Source organism: Lagopus muta, chromosome 11 (genome assembly GCF_023343835.1).
Source record: "Lagopus muta isolate bLagMut1 chromosome 11, bLagMut1 primary, whole genome shotgun sequence".
In the NCBI taxonomy this organism is placed as follows: Eukaryota; Metazoa; Chordata; class Aves; order Galliformes; family Phasianidae; genus Lagopus; species Lagopus muta.
This window is the reverse complement of record NC_064443.1, coordinates 9,671,184-9,691,011: the sequence shown is the minus strand read 5'-3', so window position 1 is coordinate 9,691,011 and position 19,828 is coordinate 9,671,184. Positions and strand designations below refer to the sequence as shown.

The following is a 19,828-nucleotide window of genomic DNA, read 5'->3' as shown; positions in this document are numbered from 1 at the left end:
CCGGCCTATGGGAAGCGGCGGGAGGCGGGGCTCGGCGGCGGGCGGCCGCCATTTAAGGGCTCGCGGTGCAGAGCGGCCCTCTGTGCGATGGGCTGTAGTGCTGTGCGAGGTGTGGGGCTGCCTGCTTGGGGTCGGCCTCGGCACGCTGCTCTGTTGGAGCTGAGGCTTTGTGCTTGTGCCGTGCTGTTAGAACAGTGCCTACAGAAGCCGGCCCTCGGCATCATCCTGCTATGTCCCTTCCCTTTTGTCATTGCTCACGTTAATGACGTGTTGTGAAGTTTTAGTGCTGGCTGTTTGCAGGTCTGTGCTCTGACGGTCGGCAGGTACAACATCTCTGAGTTACAGCAGGGGCACCTCTGCTCAAGAAGAAGCAGAATGTTCTGGCTAAAATATCTCCAGGAATGGGAGTTATGTCTTCTTGCCTCTACCCCCAGGCTTTAGCTCATGGCACATATGGCCTCCTGCATGGCTTTGTCAGGAGGAAAGGTTTTGCTTCCCAGTTCACCTGTTCATTCCACCTGACTTCTCTGAGGGTGCAGCCCAGCAGATGTAAAAGGTGCCTCTCAAACAGAAGAATGCTCTGTGCCATCTCTGCAGCCCTGTGCGTAAAGGTGGCAGGGCTTGCTTGGTGGGTCCCTACTGTGTCACAGTTGGAAGCAAGACAAAGGGTGATACTTAACAGACTTGGTGGAACCCTGAGGGCCCTGGGGAGGGCTGTCCCTTGGTGTTTTCCTCGTTGCACTGTTGTCTTTTGGCACCAAAGCCTCACCTGACTGCAGGTGTGCATTCCAAGATAGTATTATGCTCTCCTGTCACCAAATTCCATTCTTATATGACACCTGTCTCTCTAAAATACTTTTCAGCTTATCAGCCCACTGGACAGAATATTAGTTCCCATCGTAAACTGTGTGGCTATACAGCTGCAGAGGGACTACAGATGTGCACACATTGTTTCAAAGCCCCTCTGCTAACCTGCTGATGCCTACTGCAAGCCTTAATTTTGCACCACAGGGCATGCAATGGTCTGTACTCCAGTGTCTGCCCTCTCTATGAGGAGGGGAGCTCAGTCCCCAGTGCTCCTCCACCACTTTGCGAAATCCTGGTGATATGCTTTGACAGTCAGGACTTTGGAATCCAGCTGCATTCACCCCCGGGAAGGACACAGGGACACCCTCGCACAGGACGCAGGGTAGCTGTCAGGAAGTAAATAGGGGAGGCATTATTTTTGGAGCGACCTACCTAAATTTCTAGTTATTCAATACCCACATGCTGATGATAAGAATTTGCTAACACAAAATACAAATGATGAGGAAAAGATGCGAGTGGTGCTCCAGAGGAGTCTGGGCTGTTGGCTGTGGGGAAGAAGCTCTGATCTGCTTGAGGGCCCTACAGGGGGGTCGGGATGGCTGCATGGATGGGCTGAGCACAACTGGATCAGGCCCAAGAAGACCAAGTGCTGGCTGCTGCTCTTTGGCCACGATAACCCCAGGCAGCACCACAGCACTGCAGCACCATGCCCAGGTGCCCAAGAAGGCCAAGGGCATCCTGGTTTGTAGCAGAAATGTTGCAGCCAGCAGGAGCAGGGAGGTGATCGTGCCCCTGTAGACGGCACTGGTGAGGCCTCACCTCAAGTGCTGTATTCTGTTCCAGGCCCCTCACTACAAGAAAGACGTGGAGGCCCTGCAGTGGGTCCATGGAAGGGCAATGGGGCAGGAAAAGGTCTGGAACAAAAGTCCAATGAGGAGCGGCAGAGTGAACTGGGATTGTTGAGTCCGGAGGAGGCCCAGGGGAGGCCTCACCACTCCATGTAACTCCCTGAAAGGAGGTTGTAGCGAGGTGGGGGTCAGCCTCTTCTCCCAGGTAGCAGCGATGGGACGAGAGGGAATGGCCTCAAGTTGAGCCAGGGGAGGTCCCCGATGGATATCAGGAAGAACATCTTTGCTGAAAGAGCAGTCAGGCACTGGCACAACTGCCCGGGAGCTGGAGGAGTCAGCGTCTGTGGAGGTGTTCCTGAACCACGGGGATGTGGCACTGAGGGACGTGGGCAGCTGGGCGGTGGGACTTGGTGACCTTAGAGGTCTTTGGCAACCATAGATTCTGTGATTCTGTGAATCGAGTCATTTATTGTAACCAGAGGTAATCAGCAGCGAACAACCAAAAAGTAAAGCCTCGAGAACATCATGGAAACACGCAAAGGCTTGACTGGGATACTGATGGAGCCACAGGCCCGGCAGTGTTCAGGTGGGGCCAGGAGGGTGGACGTGTCACCCAGTGCCTTCAGCAGCACCAACAAGCCGGCCCCTCACTCTGTGCAGGCTGCAAGAGCCGCCACCCTCCTGCTTGGGTGCCCTCAGCCCCTGTGAGGTGTGATGGCATCACAGAGGGTGGCACGGAACAGCCATTGAGACACGCGGGGTGTGGAGCTGAGCTAAGGCTGCGGGGCTCAGGCTGAGCTGAGTGCAACCTGGTGAGGTGAGCAGAGAGGAAGGGGCTGCCTGAGGCTGCCAAGCGAGGAGTGTTCCCCAGCGCTCGGGGGCCTGAGCTGCGAACTCAGCCTCATCCCGCTTCTCCCATAGGTTGGCACGCGAAGGACAAAGCCCAGCAGTGATGGGACAGGGACTCTGCAAGTGGTTTCCGTCAATACACACAGTGTGCGTGGGGACGCAGGAGGCCACCAGCTCGAGGGAGCCAGGTGAGAGCAAAGTATCCCTGCATGCAGCTCCCCGCCACTGGGCAGAGGGGTGCTGGGGGTCTGCCTGCGGCGGAGAGGGGAGGCGGAGGCATGCAGGGGCTCCCCAGCATCCGCGGGCAGGGTCCCACTGCTCCTTGCCAGGAGGGCCATGGCTGGGCTGTGGCTGGCTGCTGGCACCACTGGGCCTGCAGTGCCCCTTCCCCTCCACAGCCTCCAGCCCTGCCTCTCAGCTGGCACGGCTGGCACAGAGCAGCCCCTAGGAGAGCCCCCAGGGGCACTTGGCCCCTCAAGGCACTCACTGCTGTTACTCTCTCTTCTCCAGCATGTGTGCTGTGTGGCCGAGTGGATGACGACTCCAGCATCCTTGGGTGCAAAGAAGAGCACAGTGGATACTATTTCCATATGTATTGTGTGGTGGGTTCCCACGTGGCTCCTGACACCTTCCTCCAACTAGTGATTCCCTCCTTTCTGCCCTAACAAGATCACGCTCTTTCCTCTTGTACAGAAAGCTGCCAATGATCTTTGTCAACCAGGATCAGATAGTGACAGTGCAAGATTTTATTTACACGACCTGATAAGCACAATGAGACAGGCAGAGAAGAAGGTGAGCACTGGACCAGAACAGGGAGCTTTGTGCCAGGACAGGCACTGCTTGCTTAGCCTGGTCAAAAGAAAGCAATCCCAGCTCTTCCAACCAGATCCAGGAGAAATTCCTGCTCTTGCAGATGAGCCCTGTTCACTGGGCAGCTCTGCAGAGTGCCACCCAGCCCTGCCTGCACCCTGTGCCCTCTCCAGAGGTGCGGGGCCTGCTGTGTAGGCCCTGAGCCTGCTGCTGATGGGGGCTGCTCTGCTCTTTCCAGCTCTGCTTCATTTGTGGCAAGAGGGGGGCCTTCATCACCTGCGCGGAGCCAGACTGTAACCGCAGCTTCCATCTCCCCTGTGCCTCAGAGGGTGAATATATCACCCAGTACTTTGGAGAGTTCAGGTAAGGGCTGCCAGGTGTTGCCTGTGAGCCCCCAACCCCTCCTGTCAGCAGCAGCCAAAGAAGCGAGGAACACACGAGGCATTGTGACACCTCCCAGCAGCCTGACACAGCCAGAGCCAAGACCTGGGGCTCGTTCCTGTTCCTCTGCCCCCCTCTCACCACTTCTCACCTTGCCCATCCCTCCCATCTTCCCCCCAGGTCCTTCTGCTGTGAGCACCGCCTGCAGCAGGCAGTGGAGGCAGTGCCGGAGCAGGACACGACCTGCATTATCTGCATGGACCCCGTAGGTGAAAGCAAGTCATACAGCACCATGGTGTGCCCGTCTTGCCAACACGCCTGGTTCCACCGGGCATGCATCCAGGTAGGAGCACTCCCCTCACCCTGTGGGAATGGTCAGCGCTCAGCAGCACCAGGCCCGGCTCACACTCACGTTGCTTGTGTTTGTGCTGTAGGAACAGGCCCTGTGCGCGGGGATTGACTGCTTCCAGTGCCCCCTCTGCAGAGACAGGGACTTTTTTATTGCAGACATGCTCGCCATGGGGATCCGAATCCCACTCAGGTTGGTGTCTTTCAGCCAGCTCTTGAGATGTGATGGCACAAGAGCTGTCCTTGGCAAGGGACTGCACTGGCAGGCCTGGCCCTGTACAGCCTTTAACACGGGCCTCAGCATCATTGGGAAGCTGGAACTGGGCATAGAGTGGAGCGGGGGGGATGCCATGGATTAGTTTTAGTCCTGGGGCAGTGAGTGATCATCGCATTCCCTCTCTCCTCTGGCAGAAGACCAACATGGGAGGACGACGATGCCTTTGCATCCCTGGGAGTTAGGTACCAGCACTGTGATGCCAGTGACTGCCTTAATCCACACGGCAGAGATTGGGAAGAGGAAGAAGGGTGAGTTACCTCAGCAGCCTTCTGGGGCTCTGCGTGGGATCCCAGCTTCACCACAGGCTGGGGGAGCACGGACTGAGCACCAGAGCTGTGCTGGGCACTCCCTGGCTCAGATCACTTTGTCCTCACGGCCACAACCCACTGGTTTCCCCAGGCCCTGGGAGCTGCTCCTCTGCAGCTCCTGTGCTGCACAAGGGACTCATCGGCGCTGTTCCTACCTGAGTCACAGCACAGCCGAGTGGGAGTGCAACACCTGTGCTGGAGAGGGCATCGGTAAGAGGCAAAAGTCCCTCTGGCCCACGAGGGATAGAAGCCTGTAACACCCCAGTGCTATAGGTCAATCCTGCTCACCATCCTGCCTCCCCTTGCAGACTCCAACACAAATTTGGACAGTGCTGGACTCAGCACCATCACCCAGCAGGAACCAGGGCCATCCCAAGGCTCCAGCTCCACCAGCCAGGCACCATCAGGGTCAGCTGACTGTTCCCATGTGCCTGCGAGCAGCAGCCGGTCCAGCCAGCACAGGACGGGCCGGAGGAGAGTCCTCCCGCATTTATGCCGGGATGAGAACACCTACAATCAGCCCCGAGGATGCCGTGGGAGCTGCCGTAATGCTGCCCCAATTGCTGGGAGCAGCTCCCTAAACTCTGCCAGGCATAGGACATCAGAGTCCTCGAGGCACTCCCCAGAACTTGGCTACAACCGCTGGTGCAAACAGGGACTGCGGGCCCGGACACGAAGCCGCTCTCCGTTGCAGCGCTGGGCCCAAGGTTCTCCAAGCCAGCCCCAAACACGCCGTGGGAGCAGACAGGCACCAACACCAAGTGCTAAGAGCTGCACCCACAGCTACACCACACCGAGAGCACCGCGGTCCTCAGGGGATTCCACAGCGGCTGATGGAAGCCGGTCCTGGCAGCCAGGGCGGGCGCGGACTCGAAGCCGCTCCCCTCTTGAACATCGGTCTGCAGAGATCCACAGCCAGCCCCAAAGACGCCGCAGGAGCCAATCCAGGCAGCGAGGGCCACCCCGGGGGAGAAACCGCTCCCGGGTACCACGTCGGGCCCAGCACATCCACAGCCGGCCCTAATGATGCAACAGAAACAGTTGTGTAAAAGCTCCATTTGCTGTCATCAGATCCATAAACATCCACAATAAAACTTAGAGTTCCATCATGCCACTGTCGGTTTCATTCTTCTCTGTCTTTCCAAAGGTGGGCAGCTTTAGGGGCTGCAACCACAGGGATCTCTTCCCCCCAGCAGCCAACCCATTCCTTTCTCCCCACGGCCTGGTTCAGGCTGAGCTGGGTTCTGGCTCCGACACCAGCAGGGTGCAGTGTTTCCAATGCACAACGTGGTGGAGGTCAGGCTGGCAGCTGCAGCCCCTTCTGGGGTTGTTTTTGTTAACTTGGGGATGTCGCTGTGCTTAGGACACGTGGGCAGCCCCAGAGCTGCTGCTGGCTGTGGGGTGGGCCAGCATTCAGGCAGTGCCTCAGGTCTGCTGCCACTGCTTGTAAACAGGACATCCACCCTATATTTCTTGGTCCAGTTGTCTAGAGAAATAGCCCACTGGTCTCTTCCTGGTATTTGACATACAGCCTCCTTGAGCTCACCCATTAGGCTTTGGTATCCCCGAGGGATTGTAAAACCAACATAAATCACAAACTGACAAGCTATTGGTGCTTTCTTCTTTGATACTCTGCATCCCACAGAGCTCGGAAAATTCAGGAGACTTGTTGTCACTTGTGTTATTTCCTCCCTTGACTCAGCACCTATAAGAAGTTCATCTGCACAATGGTGCAGTGTAGCTTCCAGCCGTTTGTGCTGCCATCCCTCCAGTTCCTTAGCAAGCTGGTTCCCAAATATGATGGGGCTATTTTTAAAGTCCTGGCAGAGCACAGTCCAACACCACGGTGTTTTCCTTCCAGTTTTGGGGTTTTTGTCCTCCAACACAAAGGAGGGTATGTGGGCTTTCCGTAAGGGGATGTACTTCCATCACAATTGGACTTGTAGCCCTTTGATCCTGAACCAACTGACATTCTGTGGAGTGAGGCTTTCTGGCTGGCAGAAGTGCAGTGCAGCAGTGTGAGCAGCATTCCCATAACAGTCTGTGAGTCACAACCTTCCAGTCAGAGGCTGAGTTCCTCTCCTACCTTCCATTTTTAGGAGGTAGTGCTTTTGTCTTGCGGGCTTAGCTTCTGGCTTCAGGGATATCCATACCGTTTCAGCTGCTTTGGATCATTCTGGGATTTCAGTAGCCTCCCCCAGTGGATTTACAGCAGACAGTACTTCACAGGGGTCTATGGTTTTATTAGCAGTTATTTGTGCATTAAATTTGTTCAGTAAGCAACTCAAGGTCTCGGACGCTGAAGGATATACAAGAAATCCCAGGTAAACACCTGGTTTCCAATCCTCTTCTAAGCTGCCTTTATCCAAACGGAAAGTAAGGCCACATGTTTTTGGCTGTTGAGAAGCCTGCGTTTAGCCAGCGTATCAAACGGCCTTCTTTGCTGCAGCAGAGGTTAGCCCTGCGCCCCTTGCTCCAGTTTCAGCACAGGTATGGCTAACATCACACCAGTTTGGTTTGTTGGTGGGTGCTGAGTGCACCCGGCTGCTCTATGGGAAGAGAGGGTGAATGCATCAGCCAGAACATCTAGTTATTCATGGTGTCTGTGCTGCCCTTCTGGTCACAGGCTTGTAGCAATAGGTGATATTGAAGGACGTATGCGTAGTGCCCCTTCAAGTAGTTGCCACAGTGACTGAAATAGATACATACTTCTGTGCGCAGTGTTACAAAGGCTGCTTTGAAGGCGTTTCCTCCTGTATGATGATACTGGCCCACGGCATCAGAGGGGGATGTTGTGGGATGGCACTAGAGGTTGAACCTTTCTGCCAGCAGTGAGCACAGTGAGGCACTGGGTCGTGCAGCTCAGCAGTGGTGACAGTGACAGTTCAGCAGTGACTCCTGCTGCTGCAGGATTTTACGACCGCGGCGTGAAGACTGTCCAGTACTGCTGATGGAGAACACACAGCTAATTGTTGCAACTACGTTGAAAAACAGCGTTTTGAAGTGGAGAATTTGATCTGTTAAACAGTGTCAGGACACTCTTTGTGTCTGTAGTAGTTTCCAAGGAACAGCTGAGCCTCTGAGTCCCGACCTGCACCCTTCATGTCAATGGGCCTAGCAGAAGGCACCCTGTCCTTACAGCTGCCTCAATTTACTGATAGGTTTAGCTGCCCAACGCAGCTCTCCGAGAAGCTCAGCACTCAACTCCAGCCTCTTTTGCCCGATCTCGCCACGCTGCCCGCGGCCAAGCGCGGGTTTAGTCGAGCAGGAGGAAATTTGGTCATGCATATTCACGAGGTGGGCGGGGCAAGCGGCAGATACATTCATTATTCATGAGGTTTCGCGCGCTTTTGCCGACCACGTGGTGCATTTTCGCGCGGAATCCGGCGGGGTAGGAAGCAGCGATGGCGGTGAGCGGCCGGAACGGGGCTTGGGGAGAAAGGGCGGGCGGGTTTGGGACGCAAAGCTCGATTCCTCCCTGCCCTGGGAGGCGTTTGTTGATTTTTTTCTTTGTATTTATTTATTCATTCGGGGGGCGCGGGGGTTGCCGGTTGTCTTGAGAAGTCTCCCGGTGGCCCTGTATCGGAGAAGGGAGCACTGGGGCGGTTCAGAGACCTTCTCCTTTGTTCCGGGCTCAGCGGAGCTGGTTCTCAGGTCTTTCCGTTGTAGTTTGTAGGGAACATTCACGATTTTAATTTTTCCCCTTTCGGGAAGCAGGACTCATTGCTGAGCAGCTTTCCCCTTCGGCCCTCTGGAAGCACCAATCCCCCTTGGTCCGGTGGCGGGGAGGAGGCAGCCCCGCTCCCCAGCCGCCCTCACCCGCCCCCCCCTCCTTGCAGGACTCCTCCGAATCGCAGGCGGCGGTCACCAGCCCCGTGCGCAGCTCCCGCCGCGGCGATGCCTTCACGTCCAGCCCCGGCAGGGACCTGCCCCCCTTCGAGGATGAGTCCGAAGGGCTCCTGGGCACCGAAGGGCTCCCCGAAGAGGAGGAAGAAGGAGAAGAGCTCATCGGAGAGGGGATGGAGAGGTAAGGAGGCCGTTGAGAGCTAGCATCTGGGGAGTTGCGTTTGTAGGTGGGGTTTTGTTATTGGGATTCTCAGTGCGGACCAGCAGTGGGTGCTGGTAGCCTAATGACGGGTCTGAAGTGCTGCTGGGTGGTAAGGAAAGAAGAGTCAGGGTGTGATGGTGTAAAGTTCTGGAAGCACAGAACACATCGCAAACCAGGAGCAAAGTGCTATTGTGATCTAGGGACAATAAACCTGGATCTTGAGGTATAGGATGCGCATCAGGCCCAGCTCCTTGCTCTTGCAACCATGAATGTTAATGCTTTGCTACTCAGCCAGACCTGCCAACTAGCCAGAGAACTGTACAATACAGAGACTTGAGTGCTGGCGTTTGTAATCCTGGTGTTGGAGCCTTTCATACTGCAGGGCATCTCCCCTTGCTCCTTCCTGTCCCATGGGCTCTGTCTGATGCAGATCATCTGTCCTGACTCACTGATAGCCAAGGGAAGCTGGATAAATGCCTTCTGGAGTTTGTTTCAATGCTGCGTGTGTGCCCTAGGGACTACCGGCCCATTCCAGAGCTGGATGTCTACGAGGCAGAGGGCCTGGCCTTGGATGATGAAGATGTGGAGGAGCTGACTGCCAGCCAGCGGGAAGCTGCAGAGAGAGTGATGAGGCAGCGGGACCGTGAGCTGGAGCAGGGCATGGGCCGCATGAGGAGGGGGCTGCTCTATGGTAGGTGGAGATGACAGAGGCTTCTGTGGGCTGGGTGGGAGGGCCTTTGATGCACTTAAAAGTATGTTGTTTGGACTTGCTTCCTTGGTATGTTAATGGACATGTTTGAGTGCTGTTGATTACAAATCTTCCCCTTTAAAGACTTCAGCTACTGTGGAAGGTGCAGAAATTAGGCTGGAGCTGAACTGGAGTTTGGCTGGGCCTGGGGTAGTTTTTAGTTTGTAAATGCCAACCTCTTTGCTTCCTCAGCCCATTGCAGTTCATCCATGACCATTCCAAAGAGGGAGAATGGGAAACTCAACTCTGACCAATTTGTCTTCCCAACCCATAGACAGCGACGATGAAGATGAAGACCGTCCTTCGCGGAAGAGGCGGCTGGCAGAACGGGCTGCTGATGGCATAGAGGAGGAGGATGAAGACATGATCGAGAGCATCGAAAATCTGGAAGACATGAAAGGGCATTCAGTGAGGGAGTGGGTTTCCATGGCGGCTCCCCGGCTTGAGATCTACCACCGCTTCAAGAACTTCTTGAAGACCCATGTGGATGACCATGGGCACAACGTCTTCAAGGAGAGGATCAGCGACATGTGCAAAGGTACAGCTGGGTGATAACCCTCTTTATGTGGACTGTGGTACTTTGCAGTGATTCAGCCAACAGGTGGATTTTTTTTCTGCCTGTCCTGTTTGTCCCAGACACCAAGTCAGCACTTCAAAACTGATGCTAGCGGAGATAAATGAACAGTGGAAACATCATGACTGCCTTCTTTGATTCTGTCTGACTAATTAGAAGGCCCCTCGTGTCTGCTACTCATTAATATTCATATCCTAGAAATGCTGGCAAAAAGTAGCAGCAGACAGTGGGCTGCGTGCTTGTGGTCTGAAAGAGACAACAATTACTTGCTGTCTGTGACAGTTACTTTCTCACACTGAAAACTGGGTTGTCCAGTGAGGGGCCACAAATCTACAGCGTGACTTTGAGGACCATGTCTGTGTTGCAGCACTGTGTTTGACTACTCACTGACAGAAGCAGTCATTGACAGAAACCATCAGTGAAAATTTTTAAAAACTGGAATTGTTACATCTAAGAACAACTTCTGTAACTGCAGTTGTTCATATTTCTTACTTATGCTGAATCAGAAGATTGAGTACTGGATCCTGGTTGGTGTTACACAGTTAGAAAATAAAGGCGTTTTTCTTCCTCCTCCTCAGGAACAGCAGAGGCAGAATATTTTTGCCAGCCATTCAGTGCTGGCTATTAGCACTGCTATTAACTTCTGTTTCCTGGAGTCTGTATGAGAGTAGTTTGTTGGGCTGAGGCTTTCAAGTCTCAGGAATGCTGAGTCTGAGAAATACCTACAGAACTGGAGAGAAATAATCAGAATGAGTACTGATGGAAAAAAATAGTTAGAAAAATTACTTTAATGGACTTCTCCAGCTGTTTTTAAGTTGGTGACCTCCACGTTTCTCAGGAGAGGTGCAGACACCTACAAGCTGCAGCTTGCAGGAAACCAGCTTGTGTGTTCTGGATATCTTTTACAGGCTGCTTGAGAAGTGAGCAGGTTGAAAATGAAATGCTCCCCTTCTTTTTCTTAAGAGAACAGAGAGAGTCTAGTGGTGAACTACGAGGATCTGGCTGCCCAGGAGCATGTCCTTGCCTACTTTCTACCTGAGGCCCCAGCAGAAATGCTGAAGATCTTTGATGAAGCAGCCAAGGAAGTGGTGTTGGCCATGTACCCCAAGTACGATCGTATTGCTCAAGAGATCCATGTTCGTATCTCCCACCTCCCTCTGGTGGAAGAGTTGCGGTCGCTCAGGTAAGCAGCAGAACTACCAGCAGTGGCTGTAGGACCTACAGCAGGCTTTGGGGTGCTAAGGAGAGAACTAGTCTAAGCTACAGTTCCAGATAAACCCAACAGAACTGCTAAACTCATAACAGAAAAAGAGTCTGATTAAGGATGAACTTCCAGTGTCTCCTAAGGGAAAACACAAACCTTGATCTTCCTACCAGTAATTGTTTTTTAGAAGGCCTATGGTAGATGTGCCTTCAAGCAGAAATGTCTGCATGGTGGTGTTCTTTCTGTGCCCTGCAGACATTCAGTATCTCCCTTTCTTTAGGCAACTACACTTGAACCAGTTGATCCGGACCAGCGGAGTGGTGACAAGTTGCACAGGGGTCCTGCCTCAGCTGAGCATGGTCAAGTACAACTGCACCAAGTGCAGATTCATCTTGGGACCCTTTTTCCAGTCCCAGAACCAGGAGGTGAAACCCGGTTCCTGCCCAGAGTGTCAATCTCTTGGTCCCTTTGAAATCAACATGGAAGAGGTAAGAGATGTGGGTGTCTGGGAGCTGCTTAATTACACAAATGTAGCAGGCTGCTGGTTCCGCCCAGGCTGGACAGAAGCTGTCCAGCTGTCCTCCTTTCCTAGTTAGGTCAGTATTACAGTCAGATCTACCAATCTAAGGAAACTAGAAGACTGTAGCAAAATCCCTGATATGGAGCATCTGGCTTTTATTCTTTGCTTTGATGTTTTCAGCTATTGTGAGTGGAACGTCTTTCTCCCAGGAACTGATCCAGGTTGGACAAACACCACAGAAGCTGAAGCTCTGTGATCAGATATGGAAAATAGATTTGTCATCATTGCTGTCTATCACAGTCTGGAATTGCTCCTGTCAACCTCCATCCTCCTATAGTTTTCTAGCTGAAATAAAGTAAATCTTTGAATAGACTTTTTTCCAGTAAGGTGCCTTTTAAGAGTGATAGTGCCAGTGCCATCCAGAAATGCTGGTTAACTTTTGTTTTCCTATTGCAGACAGTCTATCAGAACTATCAGCGCATCAAAATCCAGGAGAGCCCTGGGAAGGTAGCTGCTGGCAGGCTGCCCCGCTCCAAGGATGCCATTCTCCTTGCTGATCTGGTTGACAGCTGCAAGCCAGGGGATGAGATTGTAAGTACATGGAGTGAGCACAGAGCATTTGTAAACTCTCTGGCAATAACATCAAGGTGGACGTCAGTAATGCTATCAGAGGAGAAGGAAGGAAGATCTTCAGATGCATTTGGGCAACTTGTTTACAAGACTGATATCTTAAAATGGAAAGAGGGGGCTGTTTGAGGCTGTGCACGCACTGACAGACCATCTCCTGCTTCCCAGGAGCTCACAGGGATCTATCACAACAATTATGATGGCTCCCTGAACACTGCCAACGGGTTCCCAGTGTTTGCGACTGTGATCCTGGCCAACCACATTGCCAAGAAGGACAACAAGCTGGCTGTCGGGGAGCTGACTGATGAGGATGTGAAAATGCTTGTGGCTCTGTCCAAGGATGAGCAAATTGGGGAGAAGGTGGGTCTGTCACTAATACACCCTTCTGCTGAGAGCCAGCCATCATCTGGCAGCTGGATCAGAAAGTGATGTGAGATGTCAGCTAGCTAAACACTGGGTGGAGGGGCTTTCAGAAATCTCAGTTCCCTGGGTGCTCTTCTGGTCATCTCTCAGCTGTTGATTAGCATGAGTTACCATGAGAGATGCAAATATGACACTTTCCTTGCCCTTCTGGAGATCAAATTTTCTGTTTCTCCCCTTCTTTCTCTGGGGCTCCACATAGCCACAGGGCTGGAAGATGAGTGAGAGTTGCTCAGGCACTGCTTGTATTTGATCATTAGTTGCTCTTGCTATATCCTGAAAGCAAATTGTGAGGAGGTACTCTGAGGGCCAGTGCTTGCAGAATTGATCCTCTTGGATGTTATTACCTAGCTAAACCATGCTGGAGGTCTTAGCTTTGTCTGTCTCCACATGCTGAGACCTGAATGCGGTACTTTAAAGAAGGCTCCTGGACTGGTGCATATTAAACCTCACTTGAGTTGAGTTTAAACTCTCCAATGTTGAGACTTCACTCTGTTGCCTTGGTTGCAGTTTTTAATATTGACTGTGTTGTTTCTGGTGCGTAGAGTAGCTCCATTTAAGTTAGAGCTGTTTTAAAATCAGTAGTCTCCTGTGTCAGGCTATTTTCAGAATACCCAGGAGAAAATAAGCCTATTGTTGATCATATTTGACCATGATTCATGTGTAACACAGCCCATCCAGTGACTATCTCGTGCAGTGAGTAGGTCTCAAACTGAATCAAGGTCTCCAGCTTTGCAGTAGGTGATAACAGCCACTGTGGTGTGCAGCTGGAATTTAGAGGCTGTGGCTGCTGCTTCTAGCACCAAACTATACAGTCTCCTGTGATCCAATGGCTTTCTTTTTTTTTCTTTTAAACAACTTTGTGACTCTGGGTTGATGGTTACTTTTGAAAAATCTTCCTCAGCAGAGACAATAAGGCTCTTTAAAGGCAGCTCTATAGCATTGGCAACCATGGATAAATCCAAGCTGTTTTTCACACCCCTTTCTGCCCAGACAGGGAAATGTTACTCCCTAGATAACTCTCTGCATTTCCCTTCAGATTTTTGCCAGCATTGCCCCATCTATTTATGGACATGAAGATATCAAGAGGGGTTTGGCTTTAGCCTTATTTGGTGGAGAGCCCAAAAACCCAGGTGAGTGTAATGTGTCGTGCAGGGCTGATTCAACGGATCTGGGTTTGTCGGTGCTGTTGCAGTGAGTGGTCAGAGTTGTCTGTGTGTCTTGCTGACAGGCAAGTGGGCAGACTGAGGAAATCTGACTGAAGTGGCTGTTCTATCACACCGAAAATTGGTGTGAGAGTAGAAATGCTAAGACTGAAAACAGCTCCTGCTGCAAGCCTAGGCATGTTTTTATCCCTCTTCCTCTAGGAAGTCATATTTGATGCCCCTTTAAAGGTTCAATCTGTTGGTGTTCTGATTTGTTGTCATCTTAAAAGAATGCATTCAGCAGGGTTAGAAATGCTTTTTTTACACTCAATTTAAAAAGCTGCAGTTGCAGTGGAAAGGAAAAAGCTCTGCTTTGTTCCCAGTTCTTATGCACTGCTGTATTTGATCCTTCAGTACTTTTGGTTCTTCTCAGTGTTCTAAACCATAACAAAATATGACAGTGGCTATATCTGATCTTTCCCTCAGTTTTCCTGTACAGTGGTTTCTCTGCATACCCTGCCTTCCCTTCAGCTTTGTGGTGTTCAGGGTAGGGTTGCTATCAAGTGGTGCACAGAGGACTCAGCTGCCTGTGTGTCTCTCCCATTACTGTTGTAGGTGGCAAACACAAAGTCCGTGGGGACATCAACGTGCTTCTGTGCGGAGACCCTGGTACTGCGAAGTCACAGTTTCTTAAGTACATAGAGAAGGTGTCCAGCAGGGCCATCTTCACTACTGGCCAGGGTGCTTCTGCTGTGGGCCTCACAGCTTATGTTCAGAGGCACCCGGTCAGCAAAGAGTGGACTTTAGAAGCAGGAGCCCTCGTGCTGGCTGACAGAGGTGTCTGCCTGATTGATGAATTTGACAAGGTGAGTTCCAGCTGCATCTCTTTGGGAAGGCTGAGCTGTGGAGGGGTTGGCTGTAACCTCTGTGATGAGGACATGAGATAAGTTGGGGTGCCATCGGCCAGCAGACTGGGCTTCCTGCAGTTTGTTTAGGCCGTTGCTGGTCTGCATGGTACAGTTTGCTGTCTCTTCAGAGCACCCTGTGCAAGCTAATTCCCCTTGGTGCACTGGGCAGTGTTGACTTGAACTGAATCATCTTTGCTTTCTTGTAGATGAACGACCAGGACAGGACCAGCATACACGAAGCCATGGAACAGCAAAGTATTTCCATCTCCAAAGCAGGCATTGTCACCTCCTTACAGGCTCGCTGCACTGTTATTGCTGCTGCTAATCCCATAGGTAAGTGCTGAGAGCCGCAGGAATACTCATGTCTCCAGCATCAGTCCTGTTGTCTCGAGAACTGTAGTGCAGCTTCCCTTCTCACCAGTCTGTAACACAAATCAAGTGAGCAGTAAAGTCTCTCTGTGAAGGAGATTGATGTTTACCTCAAAGCTTCAGCCCTGAATCCTGTGGCTGATGTTGAGGTTTGTCTCTGCTCCAGGTGGTCGATACGATCCATCGCTGACTTTCTCAGAGAATGTAGACCTGACAGAGCCCATCATCTCTCGATTCGATATCCTGTGTGTGGTGAGAGACACAGTGGACCCTGTGCAGGTAAAATCATGCTGTCAGTGTGTCTGCACTGGGCTGTTAGGATGCTCAGCTGCAGCTGCTTGCAGGGTTCTGCTGTCTACTGGGTGTCTTCAGTTCTGTTATTACACTGCTCTCTTGTAGGACGAAATGCTTGCCCGGTTTGTTGTTGGCAGCCATGTCAAGCACCACCCAGGTAGTAAGGAGGCAGTGAATGGAGATGCCAGTGAGGTTATTCTTCCCAATACATACGGGGTGGAACCCATTCCTCAGGAGGTTCTGAGAAAATACATCGTCTATGCCAAAGAGAAGGTCCACCCCAAACTCAACCAGATGGACCAGGACAAGGTGGCCCGGATGTACAGTGACCTGAGGAAAGAGTCTATGGTGAGAATACTGAGGAAAGAAGGGGAGTAAGTGTGTATCCAGACTGCAAATCGGCCTGTGACTGCTCCAGCGCAGGTTGACACATTCTAGCTATTCATGTCACAAGAGTCTATGCTGCTTTTTTATGAGAGAGAGGTCGATTCTACAGTATCTAGCTGAACAGATGATTCTTCAATTAGATGCAGGGTCTTGCTTGTAGATAATACATAGTGTGATGGACTGGACATACATACTGGGGTCTGCCAGAGCAGAGTCTTTTTGTTGTCTTTTTGCCCAGTCTGGCAGGCCCACAGGAAATGTTTGCGTTCACCCATGTGCTCTTGCTGTGTTATAAGGAGCTGTTCTCTGTAGAAGTATCCTCTTTTATCTGGGATTTCTCAGGCTGGTTTCATCCTCTCCAATCGTGTGGAATTTTCTTGAGATCAGACTTTGTGAGTTTGGGAAATGTTTTTCTCTAACATTTTTGTTTCTCCATGTAATGCTTGCTGAAGGTAACCGAGGATTGCTGTTTCCTGGAAAGGCACTAAGTGCTGTCAAAGAGGGATCTCATGTAGCATTCCCTCGTATTCTACCAAATTAAAATGTTAAGTATTGGAGTCTGTACCACACTGTGCAGGACATGCCAGCAGATGGCAGAGCCTACTTAGCTTTACACAGTCCTCTGGTCCAAGTGCCATCTCCTGGAGTGCCAAGCAGGTCCTGACACAGAAACCACCCCATGTCTTCTGTCCTTCACTAAGGGGTTTCTTCTTCCTCTCCCTCCTTAGGCAACTGGCAGCATCCCCATCACTGTGCGGCACATTGAGTCCATGATCCGGATGGCTGAGGCTCATGCCCGTATGCACTTGAGAGATTATGTGGTGGAGGATGATGTCAACATGGCCATCCGGGTGATGCTGGAGAGTTTCATCGACACGCAGAAGTTCAGTGTCATGCGGAGCATGCGCAAGGTGGGTACTGACTGAGCTGAGAGCTGCTCTGCCCTGACCCTCAGGGTTGGGGTGCTGCCCTCTTGTTTGCCCTGGCTGTGGGAAGAGGATCCTGCAGGCTCTGTCGGGGTCTGTCCTGCACAAACAGGTGTCATGACTGTGCAAATGGAGAACTGTGAGTCTGAAGGTGCTGCTGCATAACTGCCTTTTGCTAATCTGTAGTGGGGCATGTAAGGGCTCTCTTGGCAGTGGTGTTCTGTCAGGGCTGAGATAACAGTGAGAACAGATGTGTCCCAAGCCTCTGTATCCAGAACACTGCTGTGTTTCTCTTATTTTGCCACCTTTTCTCCTGTTTTGGCCCAGTGCTTTCACTGCTGCCACAGCCAGTGGCAGTCTCTCTGCAGTTTTTCTAGAACTTCTCGGGGGATGGATTACACCAGTGCAGCTCACACCGCAGTTCAGTGAGAGGCTGCCCTTTGAGCAGCAGGACCTGGCTCTGAACAGCTCTTGGCCAGCCACAGCCTGGCATCCATCCACAGAGTGCCTGCCCTCAGTCTGGGTGACTCGTGGCCTCTCTCTTGCTGCAAATTGTCAGCCAGACGTGCGAGTCTGCAGGGCACAAGGCAGTCTGGACTAAGGGATACTGCCCTACCCTTCCTCAAGGGCAGCAAACCTCCATAGTGGTGCCCTATTAGCCCCTGGGAGGCTTCAGGGCTGCTGCTGAGGTCTCTCCAGAGATTTTGTATGGCTGTCAGCAGCTGGCAGAAGTGCCTTGGATAATACAGGGCTGTGTTGTTACTCCCTGTGCAGGTGGCAGCTTGGCAAGGCTGAAATCCCATAGGAGACACTAAGAGTGCAGGTGACAGTGGTGTCATTTGGTTCCCCTTGTGCTCTGTGGGAGAAGGGTTGGTTGGTTTCAGGCACAGGTGACCTGCAGTGTGGCATTGGGTTCCTGACCCTCTTGGTTTGTCTCATTCTCCTTCCCAGACATTCTCCCGCTACCTTTCCTTCAAGCGAGACAACAATGAGCTGCTGCTGTTCATCCTGAAGCAGCTGGTTGCAGAGCAGGTGATGTACCAGAGAAACCGCTACGGGGCCCAGCAAGACACCATAGAAGTCCCGGAGAAGGATCTGGTGGATAAGGTACGAGCTTATCCTAATAAGCCTTCTGTAGGGTTGGTTCCTGCTTTGTGTTAGCAGCCTCAAACTGAGGTGTTTTCATGGTGTGTATCTTGGGAAGATACACACCAGTGTACCAGGAAAACCTGGTGTTACTGAATTCACCCCAGAACCAGGACTGTTTCATTTGCCTCTACTCCTGTCTTGCCTGGAAGTACCATATTCTTCCTTCTCAGTCCTTGTGCACTCCCATAAAGCTTTGAGGTTGACATGGTAAATCCTCACCACACTCTGTCAGAGATCCTACAAAACTGCTTCTCATATATGAGGATTGGGAGCTCTGGGATAATAGCTAGGTTTAATGAGTATGCTTTTTCTCTAGTGGAAGTAAAAGGACGAGCTGAGAGCAGGCAGATGCTGAGCCAGCATCCTCTCTTCACTCAGCTGATCTCTGCCAATGCTCTATTCTCCTGACCTGCAGTCTCCCCTGGTACTGCAGTTCTGGTTCCTGCTGAGCAGAGATTGCTGACTGACAAATTTTGCGTGCCCTCTACTATGGAAAACCACATGGTGCTTATTTTTCTGAATAAGCATTTACCTCTCCCCCTGCTCTCTTTGCTTCCCAGGCCCGGCAGATCAACATCCACAACCTCTCTGCCTTCTATGACAGCGAGGTGTTCAAGATGAACAGATTCAGCCGTGATGTGAAGCGGAAGCTGATCGTCCAGCAGTTCTGAGGCTGGCAGCAGAGCCCACCATGTGCAAGATGAACCTTTTGTGCTTCTGGCCACCTGGCTGCACTACAGAGCTCACTGTCCAGAGGGACTAAGCTACATATTCTCTTGCTTGCTTTGTGCCTTATGGATTAAGGAACTGCTGAGCTGCTGAAGATGTTGTAAATAGAACAGAGTTAAGTAGTTAAGTGCCCAGCCAATTCTGTTTAGCAGTTTTGTTTGCTGTTCTGTTTTGTAGCTGAGCCCAACAGGGAGAGAATTGCTGGCCACATAGATGGTATGTTTGCTGATTATTTATCCCTAGTTGTTAAGAGCTCATCTGCAGGAGGGGGTGAGTAGGAGCATTTGAAAGGCATTTGTCTGCCTTATCTGTGCCCCTTGGATTGCAAGCACCTTCAGGGATTCTTTTTTCCTATCTCTGGTGACTCTGCAACCTGCTGGGTGATAATTGAAACTGCTTTCAACTCTCTGTGAACAAGCCAGCTGCTCAGCTCTAGGCCTTTGCACCTGACACTTGACATTTCCCCAGGTGCCCACATGGGCTGACCTGCTTGGTTTCTGCAAGTGAAAGGGAAGGGGGCAGAAGAAGGTAAGAAATAAAATAAAACTTGACCAGTTCTAATATTAGGGGTGACCTGAATAGGCAGTGGAAGTGTCTTCAAAACACACAGAGGCAGTGTCCAGAAGCCTCAGGGAAGGGGCTTCCCCTGACTCAGTGGGTGATAGCTCTGCACAGCTGTCAGCTGATGTGAATTTACAGCTCTATCCAAGTGCTGGCACCTGAACTGAACAGCACCTCATATCCTTTTACTGAGATTGCTGCTTTGAAGAGTAGCAACAGAGAGAAGCCCTGAGCTGGAGACGTTAAGGGAGGGCAAGTTGGGCTGATAATTCACATGCAATTTTCTTACTGTGTGCATTTTAATACAATTTGTTTTCCAATACTTTCGTATTTCCTTCACTTTTTATTTTTAAATTCCTGCAGTTATGGTGGGGAGGAAGAGCATAGCTGAACAACCTGAAACTGCACCAGCTGCTTAGCAGTTTGCTGGTGTTTTATGGCCTGGGTGCATGCATCCTATGTTTGGTCTTCAAGTTAGTGGGCACTGCTTGTGCAAATAGAGGGATATAAGTCCTGCCTGAAGTGGTTTCAAGTATTGCATGTCCTCCTTGGGGGTAGATACCAAGACGTGATTGCGTGCAGTGCAGTCAT

The 19,828-nt window shown here is 51.6% G+C and overlaps 2 protein-coding genes across 2 annotated transcripts; both read left to right on the top strand.

Annotated features, from left to right (window-relative positions):
- The first annotated feature begins 2,408 nt into the window (after nucleotides 1-2,408).
- Nucleotides 2,409-5,674, top strand: LOC125698966 (PHD finger protein 7-like). The gene is made up of 10 exons (XM_048957941.1): nucleotides 2,409-2,472; nucleotides 2,577-2,692; nucleotides 3,015-3,106; nucleotides 3,198-3,296; nucleotides 3,553-3,677; nucleotides 3,876-4,038; nucleotides 4,130-4,236; nucleotides 4,455-4,568; nucleotides 4,720-4,838; nucleotides 4,937-5,674. The coding sequence occupies exons 2-10, from the start codon at nucleotides 2,608-2,610 to the stop codon at nucleotides 5,650-5,652; spliced, it is 1,620 nt and encodes a 539-aa protein (XP_048813898.1). The 5' UTR covers nucleotides 2,409-2,472; nucleotides 2,577-2,607; the 3' UTR covers nucleotides 5,653-5,674.
- Nucleotides 5,675-7,971: 2,297 nt separating this feature from the next.
- On the top strand, nucleotides 7,972-19,560 carry MCM2 (minichromosome maintenance complex component 2). The gene is made up of 16 exons (XM_048957940.1): nucleotides 7,972-8,038; nucleotides 8,468-8,655; nucleotides 9,192-9,367; nucleotides 9,699-9,962; nucleotides 10,962-11,181; nucleotides 11,483-11,690; nucleotides 12,179-12,313; nucleotides 12,518-12,709; nucleotides 13,809-13,902; nucleotides 14,530-14,780; nucleotides 15,029-15,155; nucleotides 15,358-15,470; nucleotides 15,591-15,833; nucleotides 16,601-16,783; nucleotides 17,750-17,905; nucleotides 18,508-19,560. The coding sequence occupies exons 1-16, from the start codon at nucleotides 8,033-8,035 to the stop codon at nucleotides 18,616-18,618; spliced, it is 2,667 nt and encodes an 888-aa protein (XP_048813897.1). The 5' UTR covers nucleotides 7,972-8,032; the 3' UTR covers nucleotides 18,619-19,560.
- Nucleotides 19,561-19,828: the final 268 nt, after the last annotated feature.